Genomic DNA, 13,091 nt, shown 5'->3' with positions numbered 1-13,091 from the left:
TTTTCCAGTTGTACAATTGTGAACAATTGTTTTATTTTATCTGGTATATCTTTAAAGTCTGGCAAGTGTTTATTTACTGTATTACTCTCTTGCTTAGGTTTCTTAGCTATAAATCTTAGTTCATTCTCAAGTGTGCTACCCCCCCCCCACCATCAAACCTTTCTGAATGTATTGTTATAAAATAACTGCCTGTTGTGGCCTTCATACTTACCCTAGAATCTCTGCTTTTCTCTTTTCCTAGTTGAACTCTACAGTTCCCTACAAAACGGTGTCTACAGGACTGCAATCAGTTTCTCTCAGCATTTAAGCAGAGTAGGTTGCACACAAAAAGCATTTGTTAAGCTTTCACTTACAGTGCTGTGTAATTAAGCAGGTCGCCATTTTGGTCAGCCATAGGGCTCTTTTTTCTACTTGAGTGTTTGCCTCCTTCCCCTGTAACTTAAGTAAAATGACTCTTACATTAAGAACTATAATACTTAAATAGCTTTAGGACACCTTAGGAAACCTTGTAAACTGCAATAGTACCGCTGTGCTCAGGCTCTCTTTACTCCTCTCCCTGCCCCCATTTCCCTCCCGCCCCCAGTACCTCTAAATTTATAGTACTATAGCCACACCCCACTTTCTAGATCCTTTCTGCTTTCATCTGGGATAATTCCTCCCACCCCCATTCTTCTCCTACATTTTAATAGCACCTATTAGCTTTCATCTGGCATTCTCCCATCCCCCTTCCAGTAACTTTACCTCACCACTCTATCTTCTGGTGTTGAATCACTAGGTAAAACTGTTCCTTAACTCACTAGCTGAATCACAGATAATGATATACTCCTCTTTACTACCCCTCTTGTTCGCATAATACCTCCTTACCTTGTATGAAAACCAGTTTCTCATGGATTTCAGGTCCCAAAAGGCCATACTATCACCCCAGCTGTACATCCTCCCACCTTCATCCATACTTACAGTACCAGGTCCTGTCCAGCATCTTGTTCAGTCTATCAACATCTCAACCCCAGGCACATTAGCTCTAGATCCAAACACTACCACAAACTAATAAACAAATTCCTGAAGTTCATCACCAAGGATAGACTTAACCTAATACTTGGTGGTGATATTCACCCCAACCGTGACCCACCCACTTCAGATACACATACCCCCTCTACTTACAATCTAAGCTACACACTTACTATTAATAGACCAACTAACTCTCTCCTAGCCTATCATCTCAATATTAGAAGCATTAATAACAAGGTACATGAATTGCATGCACTTCTGGATGTCCACTCCCCTGAGATTCTGTTTATCTGAAACCTGGTTAAAACTTAACACTACAGACAATGAAGTGTTACCACCTGGGTACAACATACACAGGCTGGATCGTGCTTCGAGGAAGGTGGGTGGGGTAGCTGTACTCTATAAGTCTGAGTTGAATCTCACCATAGATGTAGTATAACCACCGCAGATTAATAACTCTGAGATTCTTGCCACCAAATTGCAACTTAATAAAAATAAATGCATTAATATCATCTGTATGTACATACTGCCAGGTAACAATATCTACACTTGAAGATATCCTCCACAATGGCTATCATGTCACTACCCCCAAGAAACCCTACTACTTGGAGACTTTAACATAGACTGGGGCACCTGTTCCTCAGAATCCCCAGCCATGCATATTAACCTGCATGCATTTACACAAATCATATCCACCCCTACCAGGATAGGTATACCCAACCAAAAAGAAAGCATACTTGACTGGGTACTCCTAAATAGTCCCCCCCAACTGTACACCTCTGGTACCCTCCCTGATGGCCTAAGCGATCACCTTCTCACCTATGTAATTAAGCACAAAGCCATTAATTCCCAACAACCCTTACTCATAAAGGTTAGAAACAATATAAACTTTGACCCTGCCAAATTCCAACAAAAACTAAACTCATGTAATTGGTCTATTCTAAAACACCTCCCCTTAGAGGAAGCAGTAGCATACTTTAACAACAAATTCCTTGAGATCCTTGATTTGCACGCACCTGTTCGTTCAAAGAGAACAAAGGCAAAAACTGCGCCATGGCTTTCTAAAGAGTCTAAACTCAAAATTACCCTTCGAAACAAAGCATGGGCTTTATGGCGTTCTTCTAAAGATCCCCCAAGATCACATTAAATACAGGCAATCCAGGAACGAAACTAAAAAATCCATTTTACAAGACAAAAAACAATACTACTGTAATTTACAGACAGTAAATCTAAATAACCCTCAGAAGTTTTGGGCAGGTTTAAATAATCTACTACATCCTGGGCAAACTTCAACCCCAATCCCTGCTGCTACTATTAATAAAACCCCTGAAGATGTTTCTGACAGTTTTAACCGATTCTTTACTGAGACAATTCAAGCCGTAGCTAGCCAACTACCTCCTAGCTCCCCTGGTCCTGAAAGTAGCACCCCTAGAATCATACCCGCATTCAGCTTCCAACCAGTCGCCACTTCACATATCCGTACCTTGATCAAAAAATTAAAACCCACTACACTTTCTGCTGATCAACTCCCTGCTGAGTACCTACAAAAATCAACTGATGCTATTGCTTACCCCATCTCAATACTAATCAGTCGAACCATAGTAGAAGCTAAAATTCCCACCATCTGGAAAATATCCTATGTAATCCCACTTCACAAAGGAGGCAGCTCCACTGAATTCTCCAATTATATAAGCCAATAGGTATACTCTCTCCACTTGCAAAGTTTATGGAAAAATGTATTCATAGACAACTCATGCACCACCTAATCCAGAATCACCTTATGGCAGACAGCATGGTTTCCGTCCTCATCACAGCACTACTTCAGCCCTCCTTGCCTTTACCAACACCATAAACCATAATCGCAACAATAAGTATATATCCTCAGCCCTCTTCTTGGATCTTTCCAAGGCATTCGATATGGTTGATCACCAACTTTTAATCCACACCTTGCAAACATTCTGTTTACATGCTAGAGCCCTTCAATGGTTTCAGTTCTACCTGAATGGTCGACAGCAGGCTGTCCTCTGGTAGAACAAACTCTCTAACCTTTTACTTAAAACCCTTGGAGTACCACAAGGCTCTATACTAGGTCCCTTGCTGTTCTCCATCTTCATTAACGACCTTTATACTGTCATCCCAAAAGTCAGTTGTATCCTGTATGCTGATGATTCTACTCTGATTTGCTCGGCCACATCTCCATTAGAGTTATGGTCAGCTACCCAGACCACCTTTAATACAATAGAAAACTGGCTTTCTGAATGTTGTCTGATCCTAAATCCCAAAAAAACTAAAATGCTGTTATTTTCACCAATGCGTAGGTCTACTGCTTTCACCTTTACCATAAATTCAAATGATGGCACGATAATCTCCCCTGACCCCTCTACAAAACTATTAGGTGTCATCATAGATAATAATCTAAAATTCAACCTACATGTTAACCAAACTGTCAAAACCATCAATAAAAAAACTAGGGTCACTTTACAGAATAAAAGCCTTCCTAACCTCTCCAGCTAAAATTGCCATAGCTCGCTCTCACCTTCTTTCAACCCTTCTGTATGCGTCCCCTCTACTCTCGAATTTAAACAAGACTGTCCTTAACAAACTCTCAATTTGCTACAACCAAATTGCCAGGTTTGCCATTGGGCTGCCATTTAGGACACATCATTGCATCAATCTAAATCAGCTTGGGTGTCTTGAACTACCCAGCATAATCCAGTATAACCAACTGATTATGGCCTATAAAATCCTCTATAATCAGAACAATACTCCTGCACTTAAAAATATTATCACCCTCTATAACAATCCTAGACCGCTTCGATCCTCTAACAAACTACTAATTCAGACTAGCAAAATTAATAACACAGCCGGTGACTCTTTGCAAACTCTGTAAGTAGATCTGGGAACTCTCTTCCAGCTGATATTACCTTACTTTCCACCTTAGGTCAATTTAAAACTAGACTAAAACAACATTTGTTACTTAACTGGCTATGTCACTATATCAAGCCTGGCCAACTCTCTCTGGAATCTTTAAAAATCTGTTAATCAGTTTACTGTGTAATTTAATTTAATCCTGATTTACACTCGGGATTAACTCTAACCTGTGGAACTTGTTTAACTTGCTTACTTATATAATCTCTGTAAATAGTCTGTTTGTATTATGTAATGCTGGTATTATGTAATGCTGTATCTGCTTACCCTTGGAGCTTTTCTCCCTTGGCCTCCGCTGAAAATGGACATGCATCCAGTCGGACTATCCCAGTCAACAAATGTAAAATAAAAATAATATATATATATATATATATATATATATATATATATATATATATATATATAGTGTATATTTATGACTATGTACAGTGTATACCTGTGAGCCTGTGCAGAGGACTAGCCTCCCTGCAGTAACAATTGTAGTATTTTCTGGAGTTTTGAAGTTCAGTCTACTTGGGCTTATCATATTAATGTCATTGGATTTTTCAGTTACGAGATATGCAAAGTTTCCTTATAGCCTCTTTTAATTTTAATAAATATTTTGATATCCGGTGATACTTTTTTTTTATGAAAGCATCACTTGCGCATTTTCACTGGTAAATGTTTGTATCCAAAATTGTTCCTACTTCTGTTCTTTTTTACTTTTCACCATTAGGAACAGACAGCAAGCCCGGATTAGACACTTAACAAAGTGGGAGCAGTGGGAACAGAGCTCCTTGAAGTACTGGAAGAAATCAAAAGATACAACTAAAGCAGCACTGCTCCACTTGCAGCTCTGGAGGTGCTCTATACGTGACATTGAGGGTATGATGCTTTATTATTCAGTATATAGATTTTTGGTTCATGGAAGTCTAATATGGCATCTTACTTTAAGAAATAGAAACCCAGACAGATTTTCAGGTATGGTGTGCATGTCATATGATTAGTGTTTGTGAAAAAGCATGCAAATGCTTGAGTTTGATTTATAGGGGACCAGTGGAACTGGATTGCAGAAGTGCTACTGCACAGCAGGCTGGCAGCTGGTACACACACATGCATATAAACAGTTTGGTATTGATAATACCGAGGACATACTTTTGAGACAGGTATACAGTGCATCAAGGTTACACTAACAGTGCAGAGGTCGCTTACCTTCTGTGGCAGCACAATTCCCACAGGCTCCATTGGAGCAGTGGTAGAAACTTTGCACTGTCAATATCTCCAGAAGGCACAGGTATATACAGAGGAGTGGATGAATGGCAAATGTGGGTTAGAATGTTTAGTTCTGTTACCAGTGACTGTCTACTAGATGTGTTGAATGATATATCCTGTTAGAGCTGTATTAAGGCTGTGTGATTGTGTGTGTGTGAGTGGGTCGGTGGGTGTGGGTGTGAAGTAATGCTCATGCACACATTGTCCCTGTAGGCATCTGTGATAAGCATGTAGTGCAGTTACAGAGAATGTCACCAAGGCCCTGGATGAAGGCAAAATGTCTTGACTAGCCAAGGTCTTTGACACAATCCTTTACTCGGGCATTATTGAGAAATTCAGCCAGCTGGGGATTAACCCTTACGTCACTAGATGGGTTGCCAATTGGATCACAAACTGAACGCTTACTGTTAGAACTGGGGATGCCAACTGTACTAGCAGACCTGTTACCAGTGGTGTTCCACAGGGATCTATGCTAGGCCCCTTACTGTTTTATCTATTTATCAGAAGTCCAAACGAAAGTAGATGTCCTATGGTTTACCAAGTTTGTCAGTGACTGCTAACTGAATGCAATGATAGACTCCCCCCAAAGATGTCAACATACAACACATGACCTACATAGACGCACTGAAAGCCCTATCACTTTACTCAGTATCATATAGACTACTTAGAGGTGACTTGCGTTTGGCCTACAAAGCAGTCTCAGACCTTCCCTTGATGAAGCCGCTGCACATCCACAGATTCAATGGGGCAAGATTCACACGGTCTAGGAATATTAACGTAGCCTGTGATATTAACAGAACATGCTGGAGAAGACTGATAGGTCTCTCAGAGGTTGCCACTCCTCTGGAACAAACTCCCAATTCATGTAAAACAGAGCTCCTCAATAACCCAGTTTAAGCATAACCTAGACAGTTGGATGGGAAACTGTAAATTTACATCGGAGGTTTCACCTGTGTCTCTCTAAAACGGGTGCCGCTGGTGCTGATCTTAGATTCATGCATAAACATAAACTGTATATCTTGGTCCATAAGGGAACAAGGGTATAAAATGGCTAGGCTATTAGAGGCCTTAGGGCCAATAGCTTAGTAACCTGCTATGATCCTATGATTAAAGCAGCATTCAGCTAAACAGGATGATGTATAAAAAGAGAACTTCAGCTGTAAAGGATTGTGTCAAATATAAAGCAAGTTAGAAATCCATGCAGACGGTCAGTATTTGCTGGAGAATTACAGATACTGTATGGTTCAAAACCGTGTAAAGTGCCACAAAACACCTTCAGACATGCAGACATGTTTACCTACAAACAAACTAGTTCTGCACGATTGCGTGGACAGCCACAATAACTACTAGGGTTTATTATAAGGCAATGCATAAAGGTCTAGCACATTATAGGAAAGCATAAGCAGTCCAGAGTACTGTGCAAACCTGATTATTTTTATTTATTTTTTTTTGGCATACTGAAATAAAGTTGGTGGTGATCATAAAGGGTTCATAGAGTGCATTATAAACACTTATTCTGTGTAAGTGCATGTAAGTGAATGTATTGAAAAGGGCCACACACAAGAATGGTAGGAATGAAGACGGGGAAGAGGACAAGTGAAACATGGTAATGTACAGCAGATAAGGGCATGTCAGTGTATGTCTGCCACAAAGACGAGACCATGGTAATATGAATAGTAATCACATATGTACATGATACAGTATGTACTGCTGTGTACACCTCCTGTGTGAGTACAAGTCATCACACAGTTGTATATAAATGTGACTGTCAAACAAGGTCACACCAGTGGAGAGGAGTGGTTGTGACATGATCACTGGTGAGGACATCTAACAAGGATGCAATAGGGGGTAGGTGCATGTTGTGATGATTTGCAAAATGAGTTGCTTGAATATGAATGTAGTGTCAACATATGTGTCAGCCAAGCAGGATACATACCAACAGGCTAATGGGCAATAGTAGACAAACACACACAATCGTGGATAATATCAGAATAATAATACAATAATCTGTGTGACTGACATAAAATGCGATTTGAATGTAGTGTCAACATATGTGTCAGCCAAGCAGGATACATACCAACAGGCTAATGGGCAATAGTAGACAAACACACACAATCGTGGATAATATCAGAAGAATAATAATACAATAATCTGTGTGACTGACATAAAATGCGATTGTGAGTTGTTGTACATGGCTCTGCATGGCAACACTTATACGACTCTCATGATCTGTAAGGAGAATCGAGCAAACCTGCCCCAGAAATTTACAGCTTCAGAGGTATTCAGAAGGACAGTGTTAAAACTGTAGTCCTGGCAAGTTGACAGGGTATGCATGGCATATATTTATGTTACAATCCATCCATACACGAATGTAATCCATGCCATCAGTCTTGTCATTTAGCTATTATTTAGCTGTTATGTATTCACTGTGTGCATCGCAGGAACACGTATCGCACATGTATCTTGTATAACATCCTGAAGAGAGTTGCACTTTAAACTCGTAATGGTTATGCATCAAACTGAATACTAATGTGTAGCTGAGAAGATGTGTGAGAGCTCACTATGGCAAACGTGATACAGTTGAGTACAACATCCCTGGAATATGTGTTGGGAGGTACATGCAAAAGAGTGCATTGTACTTCATTATTTGTGAAATGAAGGCTGAGAACAGGTGCATTGTACTCAATTGTTTGTGCGATGAGGACTGAGAACAATGTGACTGTAATGCTATTTGATGAAGATGTCCTGCACATACCTAGGAGTTGTGCTACATACAACGGATTAGTCACCACTGTGAGCACATGCTGGTAGACGTTCCGCATACCATTTACCCGAGTGTGTGGGTCACATACCAGATGTTCATCGTGCATACAGCTGCAGTCATAACAGATAGGTTTTCCTGCCGTCAGGCGGGTCCTCGGTTGGCCGAATTCCAAAGTCTAGGTCCGGCGTCGGTTGTCGTCGCTTCCTCCCTGACGTCAGTGTGACAGGGGTATAAAAGATCCAGCCAATGCCATTTTCTTCAGTCTTTCTTGCCACGCGGTGCCCGAAGCAGAAGCAGTTTGCAAGTGCCCGCCGGCCAGCTCCTGAGATTACGAATATTGTTCAACCGAAGTCTTCTTGAAAGCTAAGTACCCCGTTGGAGAAACTTTTCTTGCCTCAGACCGAAGTCAGACAAAGTTAATAATTGTATTTCATGTGGGAAGCAAATACCGCATAAGGATTTTCATTCCCTCTGCATTCCTTGCTTAGGCCCAGACCACGACGTCTCGGCCTGTCGTTTTTGTGCTACATTCAACAGACGCACTATTAAACGTCGGGCGGAGTTCGCCCAACACTATTTTGGCAAAAAATTTAATTACATTATGTCATCGGATACTCCGACTCCAGTTTTGAGTAAAAGACGCAAAGATAAGGACCGACATACGAGGTCAGCGACTTCTGCCGACACCACGCCAAAGCCGACTACAGGTGGTCCGGTTCTCAGTGAGGTGCCTACGCAGCCCCTGACTACCGACGACACTTCATTGGCGGTGTCTTCTGTGCCCGAGGTCGCAGGCTCTTCGGCCCACACCCCGACTACAGATACCGAAGCCACTCTTGGCGGTGAAACTCAGTGTTTAGACAGACCTGCCACCTCTCAAGGTGTCTGCAGGCCTTCCTCTTCTTTTTCCATCAAATGTTAAAGTACCAACAGTTTCTGTTATCACAGTTGAGAAGCAAAATGTCACAACCTGAACAACCACACTTGAAGGAGTTGCAGGATTTGATACATAGTGCAGAACAAGTGGGTAAGCATACCTTGCAATGTGGCTTTGACGCTTTAGAGGCCTCATGTAGAGCTGCTACAGGATCAGTCATACGTAGACATGCCTGGTTCAAAGAGCAAACCTTACCAGATCATGTCAAAGCTAAATTACTAGATGCCCCTCTGCAAAAAGATGTATTGTTTGGTGTTAAAGCCGAGGAGGTATTAAAAAAATGGAGGAAAAGGCAAAATCAATGCAAACAGTAAAGGATTTCCTACAGGTACAACCTCCACGTTTCAGTAGAAATTGGCCTTCCAAAAATTGGTCCTTTCCAGCCACGGACAGACCCCAAAGAGGTAGATACAGGCGCCCGAGGGGCAGAGGGCAATCTCAAGGATCGTTTAGAGGCAGACAATGGCAAGCACCCACACAAAGAGGTGGTGAGGATAGTTCACAGCCATTCAGAAAGCAGAACCAATGACTTTCCCCTTTGCATGCCAAGCAAGGCTCAAATGGCAGCACCTTTAGGTGGAAAACTGGCATTATTTTCAAAAAATTGGCATATTGTCACAAAAGACAAATGGATCCTGGACATTATAGACAGAGGCTACAGATTCCACTTTCACACCCTTCCAAAAATGAGAGGCATGCCAAACCTGCCACACAATCAAAGGGCAGAGGCACAAAAACAAATTTCAGATCTCATGGACATGAAAGCTATTCAAGAGGTTTTTATTCCAGACTATTCCTGGTACCAAGGAAGGGAAAAGATTGGAGACCTATTTTGGACCTATCCATCCTAAACACATTTTTACTCGTGCCAAAATTCAAGATGCTCACATTACAGCAGCTTCTTCCCATGCTGGGCAAGGAGTCTTGGCTGGTAACATTGGACCTCAAGGAAGCATACCTGCATGTCCCAATCAGACAAGATTGCAGAAGATACCTCAGATTTCTTGCAGGTTCAATCCATTATCAATTCTCTGCATTGCCCTTTGGCTTATCTACTGCGCCCAGAGTGTTCACGAAATGCCTGGCATCAGTAATCGCTTACTGCAGACTTCAAGGGATACAAGTATACCCATATCTGGACGACTGCCTGATCCAAGCGGACAGCAAGCACATACTTCTGAAACATCTGGTGTTTGTAATAATGTTGTTGAATTCTCTGGGATACACAGTCAACAAAAATAAATCAAGGCTAATACCCTCTCAAACAATAATTTTCCTGGGTGCCAGCTTGGATACAAACACCCAGATGGCCTACCTCACGCCAGAGAAACAAGGGCAACTAACTCAATACTTCAGAAAACTGGCAACTTTCACCAGGCTGACTGCAAGGAAAATCCTGCAGGCTGTGGGATTCATGGCATCTTGCATCCTACTAATCCCATGTGCAAAGCTGCATATGAGGAAACTTCAGTGGTACCTAGGCCACAGTTTGGAAACAATAATACCACTAATTCCATGTCTTCAAAAGGAATTTCTGTGGTGGGCTCAAGCATGCCAAAGAAACACAGGTCTCCCATTCTGCAAGCCTCAAGCAAATCAAGTCATCACAACAGACGCCTCGGACTACGCCTGGGGGGCGCACATGACAGATCGGTGCATTCAGGGCAAATGGTCCCAAAAAGAAAAGCACCTACACATCAATCAAAAGGAAATGCTAGCAGTAATAAATGCTATTATAGCTTTCAAAGACCTACTGCATCCAGGCCAGCTATTGATAAGGATGGACAACACCACAGTAATGTGGTACATAAACAAGCAGGGAGGTACCCATTCATACCCCCTATGCAGGCAAGCCATGTCTCTTTGGAACATGGCTCTGGAATTACAAATCGAACTTCAAGCACAGTACCTGCCAGGCAAGGAAAACACGCTGGCAGACAACCTAAGCAGAAATATGACAGATCCACACGAATGGAAGTTGCATCCTCAAGTCTTCACAAAGATAATTCAACCATGGGGAAGGCCAGACATAGGATCTCTTTGCCTCCCACAGAAATCACCAATTGGCAAAATTCTGCTCAAGGACCTTTCATCCACAGGCCTGGAAAGTGGACGCACTCTCTGTCAGTTGGACAACAATGACAGTTTATGCCTTTCCACCTCTCCCTCTGCTGCCCAAAATTCTATTAAAAACCAGAGCAGACAGACCAAAGGTGATTCTCATTGCTCCAGACTGGCGAAGACAACACTGGTACCCACTCCTGAAAAGCCTGACGCATTCCCCACCATGGATCCTTCCTCTAATGCCTCTTCTACTGACTCAGCACAACTTCAAAACTCTTCACAGTCAGCTGAAAACACTCAATCTAGCCGCATGGAAGATTCCTTAAATTCACAACAGGCCCTACTCCCCAAGGAGGTGCAGGATGTCATTTTGGAGGCCAGAAGGCCTTCTACTAGAAAAGCCTACTCTGCAAAATGGAAACGGTTTTGTGCCTGGAATGAGAAAAAGGGTCAGAATCCTGGGATACTGAATTTACCTCAAATATTACAGTACCTAGCTGAGATGCTAAGCAGTGGACTTTCATTCTCCTCCATCAAAATCCATGCCTCAGCCATTTCTGCAGAATACAACACTGATCCTCCTTTATTCTCTCACCCCCTCTTAAGACAGTTCCTCAGAGGGGCTAAGAATATAAAACCCCCAAGGAAACAACCAGTACCTACTTGGGACCTCAGTTTAATTCTAGAAAAACTGACCTTGCCTCCTTTTGAGCCAGCTGCTTCAACAGAACTGCAATATTTGTCCTGGAAAACAGCCTTCCTCCTGGCAATCACCTCAGCTCGCAGGGTTTCGGAACTACAAGCCCTCATGGCTGTGCAGCCTTTCATCATTTTCCATCAGGACAGAGTTTCCTTACGAACCAATCCGTCTTTTATGCCAAAGGTAGTATCCAGGGTAGCCTTGAATCAGGCTATCCACTTACCTACCTTTTACCCTAATCCTCAAAACAATGGGGAGAGACTACTACATTCCTTGAACATTCACAGACAGCTGCGTTATTATTTGGACAGAACAAAGCCTTTCAGAAAATCAGAGCAACTCTTTGTGTCCTATGCTGCGGGAGCTCAAGGGAAGCCTATTTCCAAACAGACAATCTCAAAGTGGATAGCCCACTGCATATGCTTTTGTTACTCTTTTCATGGTAAAACTGTACCTGCTGGCATCAGATCTCACTCCACAAGGGCCACAGCTACCTCTGCAGCTTTCCTTAGGGGGGTTCCTACCAATGATATTTTGGAAGCAGCCACTTGGAGTTCTGTACATACCTTCTCCAAGCACTATCACCTACCATTATACTCCAAATCTAGAGCAGGCTTTGCCACTGCAGTTTTGCAGGGCATCCTGGCTCCTCCTAGTTCCACCTAGTGCCTACCACCCCTTTTTTAGCTTTGGGATTCTACCCATCTGTTATGACTGCAGCTGTATTCATGATGAACATAGTACAGTTTTGTACCTACCATAAATGTAGATGTTTGAGTGCTAATACAGCTGCAGTCCAGGTTTCCCTCCCTCCTTCCCCTCTTGGGACAGGCCTAACGGCTAACACCTCCTCATACAACCTGATTGGGGTATTCTTTTATGGTGTATTTGCTTGCAACTACTGTTTTTTGATTATATTGCATTGCATTATTACATAAATTTATGTATTGCCTTCCTTCTGGGGGCACCTGACATCTGGGGCAAGAAAAACTGAAGAAAATGGCGTCGGCTGGATCTTTTATACCACCTGTCGCACTGACGTCAGGGAGGAAGCGACGACAACCGACGCCGGACCTAGACTTTGGAATTCGGACGACCGAGGACCCGCCTGATGGCAGGAAAACCCATCTGTTATGACTGCAGCTGTATTAGCACTCGAACATCTACATTTATGGTAGGTACAAAACTGTACTTTAGTCTGCTCCTAGGGGTGTGCTCTTTATATTGTAATTAGCTTGTGTATTTGCTGTCATAGAGGAACTAATCCCCCTTGATTTTTGTTCATCTACTGTGTATTCATGGCTCCGGCAATGATCCTTTGTGTGTGTCTGTGTTTATACTCTTTGCATTATAACAGTACAGTTCTGGGATTAATTGATTTTCTACAATTTGCAGTCCTCCACAAAGCTGGTTAGACAAAGGCTGTGTAAGTTAGTCTT

General features: G+C 42.3%; 1 protein-coding gene across 2 annotated transcripts in view; it reads left to right on the top strand.

Moving 5' to 3' along the window:
* TMC7 (transmembrane channel like 7) overlaps positions 1-13,091 on the top strand; it is a 689,334-nt gene that overhangs the window by 202,452 nt on the left and 473,791 nt on the right. For both annotated transcript variants that reach the window (XM_044089735.1, XM_044089734.1), the window contains exon 3: positions 4,652-4,800. In XM_044089735.1, coding sequence (XP_043945670.1) covers positions 4,652-4,800 — 149 coding nt within the window. The remainder of the gene's footprint in view (positions 1-4,651; positions 4,801-13,091) is intronic.

Source organism: Protopterus annectens, chromosome 12.part0 (genome assembly GCF_019279795.1).
Source record: "Protopterus annectens isolate FY-2018-M chromosome 12.part0, PAN1.0, whole genome shotgun sequence".
Classification (NCBI taxonomy): Eukaryota; Metazoa; Chordata; order Ceratodontiformes; family Protopteridae; genus Protopterus; species Protopterus annectens.
Note: the sequence above shows the minus strand (reverse complement) of the source record. Positions and strands in the feature narration are given on the sequence as shown.